General features: G+C 60.8%; 3 protein-coding genes across 15 annotated transcripts in view; 1 reads left to right on the forward strand and 2 right to left on the reverse strand.

Moving 5' to 3' along the window:
* Positions 1 to 1,462: 1,462 nt before the first annotated feature.
* On the forward strand, positions 1,463 to 6,115 carry CHRNE (cholinergic receptor nicotinic epsilon subunit). The gene is made up of 12 exons (XM_023556355.2): positions 1,463 to 1,705; positions 1,975 to 2,110; positions 2,244 to 2,288; positions 2,407 to 2,516; positions 2,655 to 2,810; positions 3,032 to 3,132; positions 3,508 to 3,708; positions 3,786 to 3,900; positions 5,215 to 5,329; positions 5,402 to 5,588; positions 5,671 to 5,777; positions 5,863 to 6,115. The coding sequence occupies exons 1-12, from the start codon at positions 1,647 to 1,649 to the stop codon at positions 6,016 to 6,018; spliced, it is 1,488 nt and encodes a 495-aa protein (XP_023412123.1). The 5' UTR covers positions 1,463 to 1,646; the 3' UTR covers positions 6,019 to 6,115.
* On the reverse strand, positions 3,890 to 5,288 carry C18H17orf107 (chromosome 18 C17orf107 homolog). Of its 2 annotated transcripts, XM_064271667.1 has the most exons (3): positions 4,935 to 5,288; positions 4,226 to 4,813; positions 3,890 to 4,147 (listed from the first exon to the last, which is right to left on the reverse strand). In XM_064271667.1, exons 1-3 carry the CDS (start codon positions 4,998 to 5,000, stop codon positions 4,070 to 4,072), a joined length of 732 nt encoding a protein of 243 aa, XP_064127737.1. In that variant the 5' UTR covers positions 5,001 to 5,288; the 3' UTR covers positions 3,890 to 4,069. The 2 variants fall into 2 exon arrangements, with proteins under 2 accessions (XP_064127737.1, XP_064127736.1); XM_064271666.1 differs by having other exon boundaries at positions 3,890 to 4,813; positions 4,935 to 5,228.
* Positions 6,116 to 6,611: 496 nt separating the features above from the next.
* The window catches only part of MINK1 (misshapen like kinase 1), a 59,181-nt gene continuing 45,429 nt past the window's right edge, over positions 6,612 to 20,363 (reverse strand). The window contains exons 7-34 of one of the 12 annotated variants that reach the window (XM_064271654.1): positions 19,768 to 19,898; positions 19,385 to 19,439; positions 19,180 to 19,258; positions 18,820 to 18,995; positions 18,285 to 18,354; positions 17,705 to 17,927; positions 14,732 to 14,848; positions 14,201 to 14,287; positions 13,789 to 13,995; positions 13,405 to 13,578; positions 12,838 to 13,038; positions 12,305 to 12,390; positions 12,044 to 12,154; positions 11,791 to 11,903; positions 11,480 to 11,568; positions 11,254 to 11,277; positions 10,982 to 11,145; positions 10,477 to 10,582; positions 10,258 to 10,395; positions 9,960 to 10,068; positions 9,393 to 9,560; positions 9,141 to 9,284; positions 8,799 to 8,933; positions 8,555 to 8,655; positions 8,330 to 8,479; positions 8,090 to 8,249; positions 7,839 to 7,978; positions 6,612 to 7,444 (exon numbers count right to left, since the gene is read on the reverse strand). In XM_064271654.1, coding sequence (XP_064127724.1) covers positions 7,361 to 7,444; positions 7,839 to 7,978; positions 8,090 to 8,249; positions 8,330 to 8,479; positions 8,555 to 8,655; positions 8,799 to 8,933; positions 9,141 to 9,284; positions 9,393 to 9,560; positions 9,960 to 10,068; positions 10,258 to 10,395; positions 10,477 to 10,582; positions 10,982 to 11,145; positions 11,254 to 11,277; positions 11,480 to 11,568; positions 11,791 to 11,903; positions 12,044 to 12,154; positions 12,305 to 12,390; positions 12,838 to 13,038; positions 13,405 to 13,578; positions 13,789 to 13,995; positions 14,201 to 14,287; positions 14,732 to 14,848; positions 17,705 to 17,927; positions 18,285 to 18,354; positions 18,820 to 18,995; positions 19,180 to 19,258; positions 19,385 to 19,439; positions 19,768 to 19,898 — 3,542 coding nt within the window. In that variant the 3' untranslated portion in view covers positions 6,612 to 7,360. Of the gene's footprint in view, positions 7,445 to 7,838; positions 7,979 to 8,089; positions 8,250 to 8,329; positions 8,480 to 8,554; positions 8,656 to 8,798; positions 8,934 to 9,140; positions 9,285 to 9,392; positions 9,561 to 9,959; positions 10,069 to 10,257; positions 10,396 to 10,476; positions 10,583 to 10,981; positions 11,146 to 11,253; positions 11,278 to 11,479; positions 11,569 to 11,790; positions 11,904 to 12,043; positions 12,155 to 12,304; positions 12,391 to 12,837; positions 13,099 to 13,404; positions 13,579 to 13,788; positions 13,996 to 14,200; positions 14,288 to 14,731; positions 14,849 to 17,704; positions 17,928 to 18,284; positions 18,355 to 18,819; positions 18,996 to 19,179; positions 19,259 to 19,384; positions 19,440 to 19,767; positions 19,899 to 20,363 lie in introns of all 12 variants that reach the window. The other 11 variants (XM_064271652.1, XM_064271651.1, XM_010596539.3 and 8 more) reach the window with 11 other exon arrangements.

Raw genomic sequence — 20,363 nt, forward strand, 5'->3', positions numbered from 1 at the left:
GATGTGTGAGAAATAGACAAGCTACGTGGACACTCTGGCTTTGGTGTCCTTACTTGGAACGTGGGGGTGACTATGAGAACCTCCCAGCAGGGCAATGAGGCCCAATTAAATCGTGGACTCGGAAGTGTTTTATGAAGTGTAAAATGGTACACAGGCGTACATGCTCAATACAGTTGATTGATAAGCCTCAGGCATGACTGCCAGTCTACTTATGTGACCTTGGACCTCAGCCTTAGAGCCCTTCTCCATACATTCAGGATAATGGTAATTGCTTTTCTGGATTGGGCCGAAGAAGCCATGTGTAAGGTGAAAAAGGTGCATAGCCTGGCACTTCCTACCCCTATGAGGAACACCCAGATGGCTTCTTAAAAATACATATTCCTGGCATTGCCACCTCCCCCATCTTCCTCAATCAGGATTCTTTGGGGATGGAGCCTGCGAATCTGCATTTTAAATAAGCACCAGGTGATTGATTAGGGTGGTTCAAAAAGCTGACTTTAACCCTGAAAGGATCAATTAAAGTGTGTGGGGTAAAAGGGGAAGCAGCACTATCATCTGTGGCCACAAGGTGGCAGCAGGGAGAGTCAAGGAGAAAAAGGCGTCTCTGGCTGGCGCCGATACCAAATAGGCTGGGGGCCTGCATACCTGGGGCTGAGGTTGTGGAAAGCCGTAGGCCCTGTGTTGTGACATGGTTGCCTTTGCAGGTCGCCTTCTCTGTTACTGCAGACGAATACTCTGTGACAGTCTGTCTCATTAAACCCCAAAACAAAACAAACTCGTTGCTATCAATTCAATTCTGATTCATAGCAACCCTATAGGACAGAGTAGAACTGCCCCATAGGGCTTCCTAGGCGGTAATCTTTACAAGAGCAGATTGCCACATCTTTCTCCCGCAGAGCAGCTGGTGGGTTCCAACCACCGACCTTTTGATTTAGCAGTGGAGCGCTTGACCACTGTGCCACCAGGGCTCCTTGCCTGTCTCATTACCATGTCTTCATGGGAGACTTGTAATGAGCCCTGGTGGATGTGGCAGTCTGCTTCCCTAAAGATTTACAGCCTGGAAACCCTATGGGGCAGTTCTACCCTGTCCTATAGGATCGCTATGTGTTAGAATTGACTCTGCAGCAACAGTTTTGGTTTTGATGGGAGGGTTTGCTTTTTGCCAAACTCTGCGGGCAGGAGCTGTGTTAGTGCAACCTTGGCTGGGTTGTGGGTGGTGATAACGTGCGTTCCTCATGGGTAAGTGTGTGAGGCCAGGGGTGCAGCATGTCCCCAGATGTGTTCACCAGGCAGAGTTGCCTGGGGCCGCCTACTCAAAGGATACCACTGCATGTTGAAAGCAGGGTCCCTCCGCCCCACCCCAACTGCCACCTGCATCAGCTGCTCCAGTTGTGAGAGCTTCAGGTCTGAGGCTGGGGAGCTGGCTGAAGACCAGGCAGAGGATGCTGGGATGGGGGGGGGGGGGGAGCAGAACACAGGATGGGGCAGCTGCCTCTTGAAGCAGCCAAGAAAGATGTCACCAGCTGCAGCAGGGGTGGAAAGGGTATTAGGTGACAGTCCCCTAACCCAGGGCGGAACTAACACCCTCCTCCCCTCACACATGCAGCTTGCAAAATTCAGAATAATCCCGAGTACCAGACAGCAGGATGGCAGAGGCTCTGCTCTGTGTCCTGCTCTTCTTGGGCCTTCTAGGTAATGGAAGGGGGTCAGGGGAGGCGGGAGGCATTTGGACACACAGGGAGATACGACAAAAGAAACAAGGACAAGGACGGAGACCAGGACAGAAAATGAGGCACAACGTTTGGTCCACAGGCATAATGTCATTGATACAGGTGACAGACACTGAAAAATACAGCCTCCAAGACAGAGACCCAGGGAGCAGAGACTTGTGCACACCCAGGGGACAGAGAGGAGAGGTCGGCTGGCCTCTTCATCCCCATGCCTCTTCTTTTCCACCCCGTCCCCAGGCAGCAGTGAGGGGAACAATGAGGAATTGCGTCTTTATCACCATCTCTTCGACAACTATGACCCAGGAAGCCGCCCAGTGAGGGGGCCTGAGGACACTGTCACCATCACCATCAAGGTTACCCTGACCAATCTCATCTCACTGGTAAGATCCACCCCCCCCAACAAGTCCCATCTCTGAGCCCCAAATCCCATTTCTGGTCCCAGTGCTGCTCTGTCCCAAAGCTCACCTCTGGCCCTGAAATCGCACTTGAGTGACCCCAGTCTCCCATCTGCAGAATGAGAAAGAGGAGACCCTCACTTCCAGCGTCTGGATTGGAATCGTGAGTCAAAGCTGGGGGACAGTGCTGGGTCTCACCCAGGGACCTCTTTCTTCCAAACTCCTTTCCGACATCGGGCGGGACCTGCAGGGCAGACATCCTTAGGTCCCCCATTCCTTAGGATTGGCAGGATTACCGACTCAACTACAGCAAGGACGACTTCGGGGGCATAGAAACCCTGCGGGTCCCTTCAGAACTCGTGTGGTTACCAGAAATTGTGCTGGAAAACAAGTGAGGACCGGGCTTGATGCTGGGCCTGGAGAGGAACGGGACCTGGGGGCTGGGCTGGATTTAACTGGGACAGAAGGAACGTGGAGGGGGAGGAAGGTGGCATAGAAATGTGCAAAAGCTCGATTCCCGAACCCACAGCATCGACGGCCAGTTTGGCGTGGCCTACGACGCGAACGTGCTGGTCCTCGAGGGCGGCTCTGTGAGCTGGTTGCCCCCGGCCATCTACCGCAGCACCTGTGCCGTGGAGGTCACCTACTTCCCCTTTGACTGGCAGAACTGCTCCCTCGTTTTCCGGTGGGAAGAGTTACTAAGGGCCCGGAAGTTGTGGGAAGCACCTGGGGGCAGGGGCGGAGCCAGGATGGAAAAGTCACTAGGGTGGGGACATCCGGGCTAGGTTCTAAGCGGGAGCGAAGACAAGCCATGGAGGCGGGGCCTGGGTAAACGGGTGGAGCCTTATCGGGGGCACAGGTCCAGGCCCGAGCTTGCCGGGTGAGGGCTGGACCCTGGCTGTGCAGCTCTCAGACCTACAATTCCCGAGAGGTGGAGTTCGTCTTTGCCGTGGACGATGCTGGTGAGACCGTCAACAAGATCGACATCGACACTGAGGCCTATACTGGTGAAGCCCCCTCTTGCTCCAAAAAACCCGCTCCCCGACGGGGTCCGGAGGGGGCTTTCAGAGCGGGGCCGCCCCAGACCATCGATACTGGGGGTCGACTCTGGCAACCGAGCTTTAGCTTGCCTCTTTCCCGAAATCATTCCCTATGGGCTGACTGGTTCTGCCTCCTCTCTTGCGGTCTTTCCGGACTGTCGCCCTGAGCACCCTTCCCTGCCCGATTTGCCTCCATCCTGCCGGCCCACGGTTTAAGCAGTCCAGGCCGCCTGCCCCATTCACCCTAGTGGAGACAGCTGCACCCTCCTCCTTGGCTCCCCAGTCAGGCGTGGGGCTGGAGCGAGACGACCCTAGAGCGAGCTGACCGCCTCCCCTCTGCAGAGAACGGCGAGTGGGCCATCGACTTCTGCCCAGGGGTGATCCGCCGCCACGACGGAGGCTCAGCTGACGGCCCGGGGGACACCGACGTCATCTACACGCTCATCATTCGCCGGAAGCCGCTGTTCTACATCATTAACATCATCGTGCCCTGCGTGCTCATCTCCAGCCTAGTGCTGCTCGCCTACTTCCTGCCTGCGCAGGGTAAGGAGTCACCCCAAGCGCAAGCCCAGGGCTGCTCCTGGAGACCAGGGCCCGCTCTCACCGGGCGCCCCCTCCAGCCGGCGGCCAGAAATGCACCGTCTCCATCAACGTCCTGCTTGCCCAGACCGTCTTCCTGTTTCTAATTGCCCAAAAAATCCCAGAGACGTCTCTGAGCGTGCCGCTGCTGGGCAGGTGAGCGCAGACACCTGAGTGCGTGGCCAATATGAGGGGCGGGGCCAGACGAGCACGGGGCGGAGTCAAGAGGGGCGCAGTCAGGATAGGGGCGGGGCAAAAACCAAGGGGCTCTGGGGGCTTTGGCAGTCCTGTCCCCTCCAGGGCTTTATTTGCACGCGGGCTGGGGCTAGGACAGTGGTGGAGTCTCCGGTCCCGCATCCTCTGCGCTGCTGCTGGACGCCACTTTGAGGTCTCCTGAGTATCTCTGTTGGGGACGGTCCGGCTCAGTGCGCCTCCATCCCCGCCGCCTCGGGCCCCCAACCCACCACCGTCGCGCACTCACCGGTTCCTTTGGGGGTCCCAGGCCCAGCTGGCGCCGCCATTGTTGCAGGAATGAGGCGGACCCCTGCAGACTCCGTCCAGACAGGCATAGCCGTGCCCCTTGGAGGAGGAGGCGGGTGCTCGCGCCAGCCGCAGCCGCCGCTTGTCGAGCCCCCTGCTCCGCGGCCTGGGCGACCCGGGCCAGCGCTCGACCCGGATCCCCGGCGTCTGAGAATGGGCCCGGGCTGCTGTCGCCGCCATGTAGTCGCCGTGCCTCCCGCTGCAGCCACAGGGCTGAGATCTGCGGGGGGTGGGGGTGGGGGGGTGCAGGGGTGCCTGCTCTCCGCTGCCCGATCCCCCTCCCTCGGCCTGTCCGCTCCCAGTCCTCCTCAGCCCCCCAGCGCCCCACCTCCAACAAGGTGGCGCCGAAACTCAGGACACTGGCCGCGGCTTCTCTCAGCACCAGGCCCAGGGTGGGCTCGGGGGCGGGCTGCTTTTCCGGCTCGCGCGGCTCCAGGGACTTCAGCTCCCCGAATCTCTGCTCCAGATATTCTTGGGCCGCGGTCAGAGCAAGTTCCAGGGAAGACAGAAGCGGGGGCTGGAGGGCCACCTGGAGAAGGAGCGAGGACCGTGGAGTTATCGGGTGATAGGCCAGGGGCGGGGGGCGCTGGAGACCTACCCAGAGGGTCTTGAAGTGTCATCCTTGGGCGAGGTCGTTGGCGGAGCCTCACCTCAGTGGAGCTGTGGAAGTGGTAGACCCACAGGAGGGTGTCCAGGGAGCCGGGGGTCCCCTTCATGGCTGCCCCTGTCGGGAGAGGGGAGAGGGCAGGGGGAGGCGTCTGGCTCCGCGGACGGGACAGACTAGGGGCGCAGCCCCAGCCTCTGCGTTGGGAAGGGTGTTTGTGAGGTCGGAGGACAAGCCACGGCCTCTGTAACCAGGGAGGAAGTGGCCAGCCTGTGACGTCAGATGCATCAGGAATGCGGTGACGTCATGCATCCCCGGCTCCGCAGGTACCTAATTTTCGTCATGGTGGTTGCCACGCTCATTGTCATGAACTGCGTCATCGTGCTCAACGTATCACTGCGGACGCCCACCACTCACGCCATGTCCCCGCGGCTGCGCCACGTAAGCGCCGGCGGGCGGCCCCCGGGTGGGAGGCGAGGCTGCGAGCCCATCGTCGTCCCCGCGCTGCCCTAGGTTTTACTGGAGCTGCTGCCGCGCCTCCTGGGCTCCGGGCCACCCCCTGCAGCCCCCCGGGCAGCCTCGCCTCCGAGGCGGGCGTCTTCCGTGGGCATCCTGCTCCGCGCCGAGGAGCTGATTCTAAAGAAGCCGCGGAGCGAGCTGGTGTTTGAGGGGCAGCGGTACCGGCGCGGGACCTGGGCCGGTGAGCGGAGTGGCCTGGGCAGCTAAGGCAGGGTGCCTGCAGCGGGGAGGCTCCTAAAACCCACTCCGGTGTCCTCCACAAGCTACGCTCTGTCAAAGCCTGGGTGCCGCCGCCCCGGAGGTCCGCTGCTGTGTGGACGTCGTGAACTTCGTGGCCGAGAGCACGCGAGACCAGGAGGCCACTGGCGAGGTGGGGCACTGCCGAGGCCCCTTCCTGTGCTGCTGGATGGCGCAGGGCCCCCCTTATGACTCCGCTTGTGCCCACTCTTCCTCAGGAGGTGTCCGACTGGGTGCGCATGGGGAAGGCCCTGGACAACATCTGCTTCTGGGCCGCCTTGGTGCTCTTCAGCGTGGGCTCTGGCCTCATCTTCCTCGGGGGTTTCCTCAACCAGGTGCCCCATCTGCCTTTCCCCCCGTGCATACAGACCTGAGCCCTTGCTCCCGCGGCCTTCAACCTTCCTACTCATCTCCAGGAGGATTGTATTATGATCCTTCCCCACTGCCGATAATAAACCTGCATTTTGAATTCTCGAGCGGAATTGTGTGTGCTCTTGCCTGTAGGTCAGAGCTCTGAGAAGGGTCAGCAGGAGGGCAGCCCAGACAGCAAGGTTCACTCTCAATTCAGCCTTGGCGACTTCCCAGCTTTCCTCAGACCCCGGCCCCTCAACCCTCTGGCCTCTTAAGCTGTCTTTAGCCATCTGACAGTGCAGCAGTAGAGACCCCTTTGCAGGGCTTGCACACAGGGCAGCTGGAGCCTGAAGCCCTATCCCTCACTGGCCTGGAGCAGCTGGAGGGGCCGTACCCAGTACCCTGAATGCCAGTCCTCAGTCCTCAGGGGTAAGGCTGAAGATGCCCCCCCCAATCAGTCATTCCTTCAAGGTTTTCTTGGCCCAGCACCATTCACCCCACCCCCACTCACACAAAACTGCAGATCCTACCCATCCTGCCCCCTACATTCCGGCTCTGCCAGCTCTACGCAGCTCAGGAAAACAAGCAGAATAAAATGGGGCTCGAAATGGTGGGAGCTGGTTGAATTGTCTTTATTAACAAACGGGATGTCCAAGGCCACTACATTGAGGAGGGGTGAGTAGGGGGGGCTACTTGCTGCTCACTATATACAGATGCAAGCAAGGGGGTGTGGGGCTGAGAGCTCCTGCTCCCTCCACCACCAGGGAAGGGGAGAGGCTAGAAGAGGAGATGGGGGTAGAAAGGGGGGAATGTTTGGCTGAAGGGGGTCCCCCCTCCATTCCCTGGGGCTTGGGGGAAGGGGAATCATTAAAGTGCTTTCAGAAAATGAGGAAATGGTCCCTGCCCCTGCCTGGAGTGGCTGGTGACCCTCCCTAAAACCTAGGGCCCAGTGACCCCCCCCAGGGTCTGGTACATTCAAGGGGGGAGCCGGCTCCCCTGACGTGCAAATGAAGGGGCCTGGGGCCCTGCCCAGTCAGCAGCAGTGGGAAGGGGTCCGAGGCCAAGCACTCTCCTCTCAAGGGGAGGAAAGTGGGGGAGGGCTGGGCCCACTCGAAGCCTGGTAAAGGGAAGCTGTGCCCCTCACCAGAAGGTGGGGACAGGCACAGTTTTGGAGAGAGAATACATTGGGGGAAATGGTCACGTGATCACAAAAGCATCAGGGGTCAGAGGTCACGTTCCCAGCAGGCTCCAGTGAATCAAACCAGTAAAAGCAAAAGCCCAGGGAGGGGAAGAGGGGCGGCCTGGGAAGTCTGGCTGTCGGGGGGGAGCTGGGTCCAGTACGGGGCGGCCCCAGCCCAGGGCCTGTCACCAGTTCATGATGCAGTTACGGTTCAGAGTCATGAAGTAAACTTGGCTGCTGCCCCCGGAGCGAACTGAGGCAAAAAATACCTGGAGTGGGGTAGAAAAAGAGGTCACCGGGGCGGGGGGTGGGTATCTCAAGTAACTGGGAGAGGAAAAGAGGAAGAGAGTGAATGTGTTTGAGAGAGGGAGGCCCTGCAGAATGAGATTATCGGAGTGCTCCCACCCTCCCTCACTGAAAGCCAGAAACTGGAGAGGAGGGGAGCTATGGGGCCCGGGTAGGAATCTGGAGAGATCTGACACTGGAGGGGTGAGAAGGGCAGGCTGCGACCAGCCAAACGCTGTGCTCTGCTCCCCGAGGCCCCTTCTCAGGAAGATACCACAGCCACCCTCCCCGGCAAACTCAGCCCAGAGGCGTGGGGCATGGGAGTTGGTCCAGCTGGCCCAAAGCAGGGGTCGGGCCTGGCGAAGGGGAGCCTCCCACCTTGTCATTCCGCTCACACAGGAACTTGAGCCTCTGTGCTCGTTTGTGCATGAAGACCCCGTCCAGGTGGCCGGTCTCCACAGAGCGGATTTCAATGGCTTTCTCGCCCCAGCCCATTATCTGGTTGGAGCAGATGTAGGCTAGGGGGAGAAGGTGGTCGAGGGAGAGTGAGGGGGCTGCAGTCCAGTCCACTCCCAGGCCACACTCCCAGGCCACCAGGGGAACGCGGCTCAGAGGCGGCCCTCACTCACCCACGGAGGTGGGCATCTCTCCCCACTGCAGCACCACGTCCTTGATGATGCGCCCGTACGTGTTGACGTACACGCCCTCGTCCTCGTAGCACAGCAGCATCTCCATGCCGTCAGTGTTGGGGAGGAAGATGATGGCGTGGGGCGTGATCTGGCTCTGAATCTAGGAAGGAGAAGGTGCGCTGGAGCCCCCAGGCCTGGTGCCAGGTCTGGTGGTGCCACCTGCCCCGTTGTCATGCTTACATGCACAGGGGTGTAGATGTCGTAGCTGTTCCCCGAGTCGACATCCACTGCGTGGAAGCCCGCACTGGAGCCATAGATGACCTTGAGTCGCTGTCCTTCCTCCACTGTCAGGTCGACCAGCAGAGGGCGGTGCGGGAGGTCAGCAAAGGACTGTGGAGGAGAAAGGGGCTCAGAGGACAGAGAGGACACACAGGAGCAGTGTTCGGGGGTTGAGACTGGGATTACCTTGAAGGCCATGAATTTGTGGTAGGGTTTGGGGGCCCAGGCGTACACCTCCACGGAGCTCTTCAGGGCAATGACCAGGAACTTGATACGCTCGTATTTCACTGAGGGCAGGAAAGAGCAGGGGTGCAGGCCACCCCCTCAGTCTGTTACTGCTCCTCTGGCCCCAGGTCCCCAAGTCTCTGGCCTCAAGGCTTTCTTAGCTAGGTCCGTCCCTATGCCCCGTCCACTCTGGGTGGAGCCTCACCGACTCGGTAGTGCCCGCAGCCCTCCATGTCCCCCACAGTGGTCCAGCCCTGCTTCTTCTCCACTTCTGGGTCATTGTGCAGAATCTTGTTCCGGAGCCACGACAGGTAATACACCCGCAGTTTGTTCCTTTTCCCTGTGGGATGGACGCACACACACTCCCTTCCTCACTGAGGTCCAGCCTCTGCTCCCCACCATCCTTTTCCTGCTGACCCCACAAGGGTGAGAGAGTGCGGCCCCTCTTCCTGGGCTCCCGGCCCTCCTCCCGGGCTGGAGAAGGTGGCAAAGAGCAAGGAGCTCAGCCCCCTCCCCGCCAGCGACCCACCGGACTCTGCCCACAGACCTGAGATGGTGATAAGCAAGTTGAGTCCTTCCAGCACGTCCATCTGCTGGAAGCGCCGCCGCCCAATGAGCCCGTACACCTTGCCCTGGCCACTCCGGTCCAGCAGCATCAGCCCATTCTCCGTGCCCACCAGCAGGTTGACCCCTGCAACAGCAGCCCATGGGCAGATCAAAGGCAAGCCAGGCTCTCACCCTGCCCGGGTGCATACGGGCAACACCAGAGCCCCTCATTCACCTCTCAGCCCCAGCTTACCCCAAAGGGCGGCACAGAGGATCTCAGAATTGAATCGCTTCTTGTACTTCCGAATCTCGGGGGTCTCACTGTGGGCCCGGGTGTTGGTGGGATTCACGTTGACCACAGACCCCTTCCTCACGTCATACTGTAGCTGATCGAGCCGACCTCCCTCTCCACCCACGAGGGCTGCGGAGGAAAAGAGAGCAGAGGAGGCTGGGCTGTGGCCCTGTTGGCCCTGTCACCTGCTGCCCCACCCCCTCACATTCGGTCTGGGTGCCTCAGAATGCAGAAGGACAGGGAAAGACTGAAGACTAGGGGTGTGCGCAAAGGACTGGAGAGAACACTGGACTCAAGTCTGAGCTCCGCCATTCATTAGTTTTGCACTTTTGACCAGATCCCTTGGCCATTCTGAGTACATTTTGTCTTCTGCTGAAGGGGTCTCCAAAGCCTTCCTTGCCTCTGCGCCAGGGCAGCGGCTAAGGCCCAAACAAGAGGCCAGTGAGCGTGCTTCGTAAAGCAGTGTCATCAGGACATCTGTGCTCCCCCTCCAGGCCACTGTCCCGCAAACCTGTCCCCTGCCCTCACCTGTGATGGGGATGGTGTCCCCACTGCCTCCAGGCTGATAGATCCCAAGATCCACAAACATCGTGAACGAGCTCTTGCCGGGGGCCTTTACCAGCCCACGAGACTGGTACTATGAGAAGGGCAGCAGTCAGGCACGCAGGCAGACTCTGGCCTAGGGCCCCACACAGGGAAACCCTGGTCCAGGCAGGTCACAGGATTCTGCCCCACCCACACAGTGCCTCCCCGGAACATCCCCCAGGTCCCTGCCCGCTGCTGGTGCTCTGGTCTCCCCCAGAGACTGGCCTCTACCCCCACTTACGTCGCTGCCACCATCCTTGGTGGGGGGGCTCTGGCCTTTGCTGTTCTCAGTGGGTGAGTGGCTGGGCTGGACCACGTCCGGCAGGTTTGTGTAACCGTTGCTGTCAGCGTGCAGCAGGCCTCGCTCCTCTTCAGGGGTCTACAGAAATAGAGGAGAGGAGTTGGTGTCGGGGCTGAGAGGACACAGTGGGCACTGGGGCGGGGGGGAGCGCCCACTCACACGCTGGACCACCATGGTCCCTCCCCCGAATGGTGTCTGGGTCCCGGCTATCTCCTCAACATCGTGGACCACCATGGTGCTGACGCTGTCTGTGTCCCCATCGCTGCTGCGGGAAAGGGGAAAGTCATGAGGCCCCCCGAGGGTCTGCCGGCCACACAAGGGCCACAGGACCCAGGTAAAGGCCAGGGACTAGAGTTTTCGCTCTGTAAAACATGACACGCTCAGCCCCCACTGAACAGCTCCAGCCCACTGTCAGCACCCTGTGCTGGGCATGCAGGGAAGGCGGCTGCACACAGGCACCCGAGAAGGCCCGCCCTGTGCTGGCATGATGCTGGGAGGGCACAGACCCTCACCCCCTCTCTAGAAGGGGTGATGCAGCCAGCAGCAAGGCCAGGGTTCACCACTCTGGGAAAGGGGACCACCTCCCTCAGACCTGCCCCAGAGCCTATCCCCTCTGCTCACAGCACCCCCTCTCTCCCCTGTGCCCAGGTTGTTGCACAAGTACCGGGCCCCGGGGGTATCCCTGCTCCCCTCAGAGGGCTCGCCGTCGCCTTCCTCCTCCTCCTCCTCGCTGCTCTCCACCTCCTCACTGGATGATGAGTAGTCCATAGCCTTCTTGGGAGGCCTGGGGAACTCATCCAGGGCCCGTTCCTTTAGCAGCACAAAGTCCTGCGGCGAGGTGGAGAGGGAGGCTCATAGCAGGGGTGACACAGGACCGAGGAGCAACCAGGGTAGGGGACAGGAGAGGGCTGCCCAAGCAGGGCCCCTGGCACTAACCTCACCAATGGCTCGTTTATAGCTCTGGGAGGGGCCGCAGGGGGAGAAAGGCAGCCAGAAAGAGGCAGGAGAGAGGTTAAGAGAGGTTAGTAACACGAGCGCAGCTCTAATGTTCCAGTCCTTCCCTCACCCAGGTTAACGGGTCCCGGCCCTGACCCCCAGCTCCACCTTCTGCCCCTAAGCCCACGCCAGGATGAGGCAGGGTGTGCCTGCCCAGAGGACTCACTGCAGGCCGGCCGGGCCTGGAGCGGTGGTCATCAGGCTTGGCTTTGCTCCCAGGGGACAGCGCTGGGGAGCTGTCTAGCTTGGAGGAGACTGGGGAGGGGGAAGGAGAGTCGCTGTCACCTAGGGGCGGATGGGCCTCAAGTCGCCCCTGGGCTGACCCCGTGGTCCGGAGCCCAAACGCAATGTCATATTACATGCCCACCCTGGTCCCTACCTCCACCCCCGAGAGTCTCGGTCTGAAGCCTGCCACAGGCAGGACCCATGATGACCATGTCCAGTCCCCAACACAACTGCCCTGCTGGGCTGACTCACCCGCGACACGGTTCCGCTCCAGTGAGCCGGCCTGGGGGAGGTGCCCGTGTGAGGCTGGGAGGACGCTGTCCGAGCGCTCCCAGCCAGGGTCGCTCCTCCTGAGGTCGGGATTACTGTAGGGGGCAGAGTCAGGGTCAGGAGGACCGGGTGCTCCCCGCCCCAGAGTGCTGAGCTGCACTGCAGAGGGAACCATCACCAGGGAAAAGCAGGTGGCAGAAGTGAGGGTGGGTGTGAGTGGGAACAACTCCATTACCTACAGGCGTTGGGCGGGCCAGGGGGCTGAGCAGGGGGCCCTGGAGGCTTGGGGGCCCCCCGCTCGGCCCGCCTTTGCAGGTAGATTTGCCAGGCGGAGTTGCTGCGAGGTCTGTGGAGGGAGCAGAGGGGGGCCGGGGACGGGGCAGGGAGGGGGCTGAGGTGACCAGTTGGGGCTTCCCACCCCTAAGCGGATAACCTGGTAAGCTCCCTTACACCCTCCCACTCCTTAGGGTGCCACCCAACTGCACCCGGGGGTTACCTGGCACGGATAGCCTGTGCTGGCCGGGACCCTCCGGCCCCGCTGCTGTTAAGGGCAGTGGCAATAGAAGAGGTCCTCTGAGGTACCTGAGGAGAGAAGAAAAAGGTCAGCCAGCCTGGTGCTGGTGCTGTGTTGGGACTTCACAGACATTTAATTCTCACGGCAGCTCTCAGAGATGCTCTCCCCAGTTCTCAGGAATAAGCACACTGAGGTTCAGAAAAGTTAGCTAACTCGCCCAAAGCTATGAAGCTAGGCAATGGCAGAGCTGGGGTTCTAGCCCAGAAAATTTGCCCCCTGGGGCTCCCCAACACCCTGGGGATTTTCCCATGCCTACCCCCCACCACAGAAATCAGCATGACATGGTCAGTGCCTCCCCACCCCCTAGACTTCCAGTATGGGGTCCTGGCAGATGCTTTATCTTTCTCTTCCCTTCCGACCTGAGCCCCACCTTCATTTTGCCTGTCCGCCTCTTCCCCTCCTCCCCTCCTGGTCCTATTTTCCTGCCTTTCCCTAGTTCCACAGGCTGTCCTTACCTTGGGTGGGGCCTCGTTATCTGGCCGGACCCAGGCGGGGGGGTTGGGGCTGGGGCCAGGCCCTTCAGATGTGGGGTCTGAGTTCTGGCGGGTGACAGCTGCTCGGGCACTGGGCGTGGCAGTGGGTGTAGGGGTAGCAGGGTCGGGGTCGTGGGAGGCGGGGAAGGCAGCCAGGTTTCGGGTGGGCTGGTCCTGCAGGGACTGGGATCGGGGTACAGGTGCTGCGTATGGCTTCAGTGGGACCCGGTGTGCCACCAGGCTCTGCAGGGAGAGACCAGGGAGGTCGGGCAGCCCACTCTGCAGCACACCCCACCCAGAGTCGGGGCCTGGGCTGGGAGGAAAGAATAAGCAAGTGATGCCGTCTGGCTTCCAATTAGCCATCGAACGACCAGGGGCTCCTAGAGCCCGAGAGCAGGTAAGGCACGGGAACAAACGCATGCACCAGCAAGCACGTAACCATCTCCGCCCGTGCACTGTGGCTAAGAGCTGAGTGTGTGTGCGTGTACCTGTGCCCTGGGTGGGGCTTCCTTTGTCTGTGCATTCACACAGCAATGGGGAGACACTCACCTTGTGAGGTCCCTCCTGGGGCTCCACCGGCCTCTGCATAGGAGGAGTTTGGGAAAGGGGTCCTGGGGGCCCCGGGGAGGCCTGGGGGATGGGTGGCTCAGGCCCTGTGCTGCTTGGCTTGGTCTTGGCCAAGGGAGAATTCTGCTGCTTGTTCATCCTTGTTCTCTCTTCCACCTGTGATGCAAACGGGTGTCAGGGAGCCGGCTCTGGCCTCCCTGCTCTCACACTTCAGGTCAGCACCTGCTCTGACTGCTCAGCTGACAGTCTGTGCTGGGGGCCCTGCTCCCCTGTGGGGCCTGCTGCTGTGGGGCAACTGCTTCTCCCAAGGGCCCAGGCCTCAGGCGGTGAGACCGGGAGGATGGAGTCTTAAAAGGCAGGGAGTACCTCTCGGGCCCAAGCGGGTTTGTCGGCGGGATTAACTCCCCGACCATAATGGTACAGGGGCTTCCTGTCCCCAGGCGGGATCTGCTGCTGCTGCTGCTGCTGCTGCTGCTGCTGCTGCAGGGACTTGAGGTACGCGTGCTCCTGCTGCAGCTGCCGCTGGAGCCGCTCCGACTGCCGCTGCTCCTCCAGCTGCTTGCGCTTGTATTCCTGGGGCCAAGGGTAGGGAGCGGCTCAGCAAAGTGCGGCCTGGAAGTCAGAGCAGGCATGCCCTTCCTCTCCTCCAGCTGCCTAGAGAGGAGAGTCTCGCTTGCCCCTGAGTCTGGGTGAATTCCTTCCCCTGAAGTGTGCCCATCCCTTCCAGCAGAGGCACTCTGGACAGCATCTTCCCGAGGAAGCTGAGGGACCCCGTTACCAGCAGCAGGGCCTGTTCCTGGAGCAGCTGTTGCTGAAGGATCTCGAGCTGTCGCTGCTCCTCCTCTAGCCTGTGACGGATATACTCCTGGGGGGTGGGGGTGGGGGGCAAAGGGCAGGGAAAGAGGAAGAGGCAGAGGAGAGGAGGCGGCGGCGAAGAAGTTGGAAGAGAAAGGGGACAGCAGAGTGAGGATGAGGAGGAGAGGAGGGAGAGTAACAGAGAGGACAAGGGTGGGATGAGCCCCGGAGAGGGCAGTGCAGCACAGCACATGTCGGGAAATGAGGAGGAAGGGGGGGTGGCGGGGATGGGGTGCAGAGATGGGGAATGACAGCACGGAGACAGGAGGAGGGCAGGGAGCCGGGGTTGGGGGTTGAAGGGGGGGAGAAAACAGAGAGAGAGTGAAGCTGGAAAAGGTAGGAATCTAGGGGTGGGGAGAGAAGTGGAAGGGGGTCGGGGAGCAGGGGAGGCAGGCCGCAGGAGCAGGGGAGGGCGTGTGCCGTGTGTGCTGGGCGTGTGCTGGGCGGGGTGTACCTGCTCGCGCTCAGCCTGCCGCCTCTCCTCCTCCCGCCGCAGGGCCTGCATGTCCTCCAGCCGCCGCTGCTGCTCCTTCTCCTGCAGCTTCCGCTGCTCCCGCTCCCGCCGCTGTTGCTGTGGGTGGAGAGAAATGCGGTTGTAAAGATGGCACAGCCTAGAAGGGGCACCCCCAGTCTGCTTCCTGGAGCCTCCTGGAAAGAGGATCCCTGCATGGACAGTGAGGGCAGGCCTCCCTTCTCACTAAGGGTGGTAGGGGGAGAGAATGGCTTCAGCTTTTTATACACCTACCAACCCTACACAATGGCTCACAGGGGACTGGCTTGTGAAACTCTGGTTATCTAACGTAGCTATGGAGTCCCTGGATGGCACAAACAGTTAAGTGCTCGCTGTTAACCAAAAGGTTGGCTGACTGAGTCCACCCAGAGGCCCCTTGGAAGAAAGGCCTGGTGACTGACTTAAAAAATCAGCCTTTGAAATGCAGTATCTGCTCTGACGTACATGGGGTCACCGTGAGTCAGGATCCCCTTCGCCACACCTGTTTTTGGTTTTTTAAGGTAGTTTGGGTATGGAATCAAGGAAAGTCTTTGGAATGGGCTGTACTGGATAATACCTCCCCCCCATTCCCCTATCAAACAAACAAGAGTCAACAATAACAAACCTACACACCTTTCTGGCCGCTCAAATCAACCTTTGCCTGGAGACTACATGGAGTGAGCTGTAATGATAATCCTTGGCCACAAGAGGGCACCAGATGACTGTGCCCAGAAAAGCAACCTTTAGCTTTAAGGAAACCTAAAAGAGGGACTTGCCCACTCCTTGGCAAACATGAGTAGTCTAGGTTGCACTTAACTTTCACAATCTTTCTGACCAAAAAAAAAACCCCCCAAAACCAAACCGCTGCCATCGAGTCCATTCCGACTCATAGTGACCCTATAGGCCAGAGTAGAACTACCCCATAGGGTTTCCAAGGAGCAGATGAAGGATTCGAACTGCCGACCTTTTGGTTAGCAGCCAAGCTCTTAACCACTGCACCACCAGGGCTCCTTCTGACCAAAGAGTGGGCAAACAAACAAACAAAAAAGCTAAGCACAAGCGCCCAGGGTCATAAGACCTGCGAGAACGTAACTACCTATTTCTATGATGCAGGGTCCCACAGGTCTTCTCCAGGATATGACTCTGTGACCCTGCCATCTGAAAGTTAAACACTGTATTTTTTTTTTAACTTTTAACGCAGTTATTTAAAAATAACACTCTCTATTAATTAAAAAGGATTTTCTCCCACCCACCTCAGCTTAGTCCAAACTGACAACACTGTACTTCAGAGCAAACCTCAGCCAGAGTAACCACAAAGGAGGGCCTTTCAGAGCAGAGAGCTGCTGGGTGCCCTGAAGGGTCTGTGCTGTGAGCTGTGAGCTCAGTGGGGCCAGGGAAGCCCTTGTCAGTGGGGACGGTTCTCAGAGGTGGCTCTGGTGTGAAGGGATGCTGATGGCAGAAGCACCCGGCCGGGAGCGACATGTGACCAGTGTGCTGTGACTTCTAATACCCTTTCCCTAAAGCCTGAGAGAAAAGGTGAAGCCCCACGTCACCCATCTCCCCAGCCGCCCTGACACACCGGCTCGGCACCGAGCCTGTCAGCTGTCAGCCGGGACCTGGGGGCAGCCCCACTCCTCCATGTCAGCCGGGACCTGGGGGGCAGCCCCACTTCTCCATGTCAGCCGGGCTCTGGGGGGCAGCCCCACCTCCTCCATGTCAGCTAGGCCCTGGGGGCAGCCCCACCTCCTCTATGTCAGCCAGGCCCTGGGGGGCAGCCCCATGTCAGCCGGGACCTGGGGGGCAGCCCCACTCCTCCATGTCAGCCAGGACCTGGGGGGCAGCCCCACTCCTCCATGTCAGCCGGGCCCTGGGGGGCAGCCCCACTCCTCCATGCCAGCCGGGCCTGGGGGGCAGCCCCACTCCTCCATGTCAGCCGGGCCTGGGGGGCAGCCCCACTCCTCCATGTCAGCCGGGCCTGGGGGGCAGCCCCACTCCTCCATGTCAGCCGGGCCCTGGGGGGCAGCCCCACTCCTCCATGTCAGCCGGGCCCTGGGGGCAGCCCCACTCCTCCATGACAGCCGGGACCTGGGGGCAGCCCCACTCCTCCATGACAGCCGGGACCTGGGGGCAGCCCCACTCCTCCATGACAGCCGGGACCTGGGGGCAGCCCCACTCCTCCATGTCAGCCGGGCCCTGGGGGCAGCCCCACTCCTCCATGTCAGCCGGGCCCTGGGGGGCAGCCCCACTCCTCCATGTCAGCTGGGCCCTGGGGGCAGCCCCACCTCCTCCATGTCAGCCGGGACCTGGGGGCAGCCCCACTCCTCCATGTCAGCCGGGCCCTGGGGGGCAGCCCCACTCCTCCATGTCAGCCGGGACCTGGGGGGCAGCCCCACTCCTCCATGTCAGCCGGGCCCTGGGGGCAGCCCCACCTCCTCTATGTCAGCCGGGCCCTGGGGGCAGCCCTACTCCTCCATGTCAGCCGGGACCTGGGGGCAGCCCCACCTCCTCTATGTCAGCCGGGCCCTGGGGGCAGCCCCACTCCTCCATGTCAGCCGGGCCCTGGGGGCAGCCCTACTCCTCCATGTCAGCCGGGCCCTGGGGGGCAGCCCCACTCCTCCATGTCAGCCGGGCCCTGGGGGCAGCCCTACTCCTCCATGTCAGCCGGGACCTGGGGGCAGCCCCACTCCTCCATGACAGCCGGGACCTGGGGGCAGCCCCACTCCTCCATGACAGCCGGGACCTGGGGGCAGCCCCACTCCTCCATGTCAGCCGGGCCCTGGGGGCAGCCCTACTCCTCCATGTCAGCCGGGCCCTGGGGGTCAGCCCCACTCCTCCATGTCAGCCGGGCCCTGGGGGCAGCCCCACTCCTCCATGTCAGCCGGGCCCTGGGGGCAGCCCCACTCCTCCATGTCAGCCGGGCCCTGGGGGCAGCCCCACCTCCTCGACGCGCCTGCGCTCCTCCTTCTGCTCCTCTATGCGCCGCTGCCGCTGGTGTAGGAGGTGCTTGATGTGCGCCTCGGGGTCCCGCTGCTGCTGCTGCTGCTGCTGCTGCTGCTGCACCTGCTGCTGCTTTAGAGCCTCCGAGTTGCTCTTATTCTCCTGCTGGAGCCGGAGAAACTCCCGGCGTAGCGTCGACTCCCCAGGCACGTTCATGATGGAGCTGGGTCAGAGTGGCCAAGGGGCTTGGGGTCAGAACCTGCTGTCGCCCAGGCGCACTGCTGGGGAGCCTGCTGGACCAGACAGCCGTCCCGCTTACAGCCCGGGCCCTGATCTGCCCTCTCCTCTGCCCAGCCTTTGGCCTGTCCTCCTGTCATCCCACCCCGCTGTCTCTACCCTGAACCACCCTCTCTCACCTCCTTCTTCATTCAGTTATTCCATTTCTCCGGAGCGCTCAGGGGTTCAGTGTAAATGGGTCTCTACCCTTTGTACCACCACCCCAGATGGAGAGTCCCCGGAGACAGGAGTGTTGTCCCCTCATACAGTTAGGGATGACCCTAACCTCCCCCAGCACGCCCACCTTGGCTCTCCCTCCTCTCCGTGGCTGTCATCTTCCTCTTCGCTGCCGCTGTACTCGTATTCCGTCTCCTCTGCAGGGGGAGATCACTGCTGTTTCTTCACCCAGTGCCCTAGACCCCACCCTGGGCTAGGGAGACCTTGGATGGGGATAACCAATAAGGTCTGTCTGGATGACCAAGCACCACCCACCTCCTTACAGCAGTGGGGTGACAGTGGGTCTCAGCGCTGGGCCTGCACGGGATGGGGATTAGAACCTACAGCAGCTGGGACGTGGCAGAACAGGTGTGCGCTGACACCCACACGCATGTGCTCCTAGGAAGCTTTTGTAGGAATAAAAAGGGAGACCCTCATCTGGAAAGCTGACTTGAGTGGGTGATGAAAGAGAACGGCCCAGGGCTAGCGGTTTGGGAAAGGAGACCTCCCTGGACAAGGAGAGCTGGGGCCTGGGAGAGGAGAAGGAGGCCCGGCAGCAGGAGTCAGGGCTGCGGGGAAGAGCAGGGGCTGGAGGCCCACCACCTGCCCCCGTGCCCACTGACCCTTCTCGCCCCGCTTCTTCCGGGACCGGTCAATGTGGTCCTTCAGCTGGATGCGGACCTGCCGCTCCGTGGGCTGGTCACGGATGAAGGGAAACTTCAGCAGCTGCTCCGTTGGTGGGCGGCTCAGGTAGGTCTTGATGAGACACGTGTCAATGAAGTCAATGAACTTCTTAGACCTGGAAACGGTGGTGGCTCACACTGGGAGGGCCCCCTCAGAAGTGGGGCCGCAGGAGGAAACCCCTGACCACCCTCCTGCCTTTTCCTGTATACCAACACCTAGCCCTGGGTCTGCTGGCTGCAGGGCCACTGCCTCTCCTAGGGTGCAAACCCAGGCCTGAACAGGGGGACCCAGAGACCTACCACTTCTTGGACTTGAGCCTGGGCGGAGGGTTCCGAGGGATAAGGAAGAGGGCTCGCATGGGGTGCATGTCACACAGAGCTAAGGCACAGGAGAGGCCCCGTCAGTCCTTCTGGCCACGTCAAGAGCCTAAAGGCCCCTTCTCAACATGACCTCCCATGACCCACCTCCCCCTTCCGCCACAGCCCTGGCACACTCAGCACTTACGGGGGGCTCCCTCTGCCATTTCAATGGCTGTGATTCCTAGAGACCAAATGTCACTCTGCAGAGGGGAGAGATGCAAGGACAGGTGAAATATTCCTGACACCTGCCAAGTCACCTCTCTTCACATGCCAATGCTGGCCTCCTCAGGGCCATTTCCTGGGCCACGCCCCCCCGAAGCCCCCCTCCTCCAAGCCTGCACCATCCTCCAACTCATGCCCTCTCCCTGTCCATACCTTTCCTTGCATAAGATGCTCCCCAAGCCCTCCCCCCACTAACATGTCATCAGGCCTTCACTCTGTTCCCCAGTCTGCTCAGGCCCCCATTGTATTCAGTCATTCCCATCTCACTTCCTATCCTTGGCTGCCCCTTTACTTTCCACTTCATACCCTGTAATCATAGGTGGCGTCGGGGTTCTCGTCACAGGCGATGACCTCTGGGGCCATCCAATAAGGGGTCCCAATGAAAGTGTTCCGCCTGCCCACAGTGCGGTCAAGCTGGGCACTCACCCCAAAATCCACTGTGAAAGACATCGGGGAGGAGTCAGGACAGAGCCAGGCCTGCTGCCCTGGCCTCTCAGTCCTATATGCAGGTGCCCCATGGAGCTGAGGTCCTTGTCCTGCCCAAATGCCTCCCAGGCCCCTCTTCCACCCCACCAGCTTCCTGAGGAGCCTGGCCTAGTCCTCCTGCATCTTGGGGGAAAATAAGGTGAAAGGACCAAGGGACAGGGTCCAGGCAGGAAGGGCCATAACATCCCATTCCCCCAAATGGACCCACATAGAACCTGGTACATAGTAAGTAGCAGGCAAAAAGCTTCTCGAGTGGTTTTCAGCAGGAGGCAGGGCATCCCAGGGGAGGAGAGGGGAAGGCGGAGGGGACAAGTCTCCCCGGTATACAGGGAGTTGGACTTGAACCACCAGAGGGAAAGCGGGGGCTCTTCTGCTCTGTCCTGGATGTGAGTGGGCCCGTCTGCCTCAGAAGAAAT

The sequence above is a fragment of the Loxodonta africana genome, chromosome 18 (genome assembly GCF_030014295.1).
Source record: "Loxodonta africana isolate mLoxAfr1 chromosome 18, mLoxAfr1.hap2, whole genome shotgun sequence".
Classification (NCBI taxonomy): domain Eukaryota; kingdom Metazoa; phylum Chordata; class Mammalia; order Proboscidea; family Elephantidae; genus Loxodonta; species Loxodonta africana.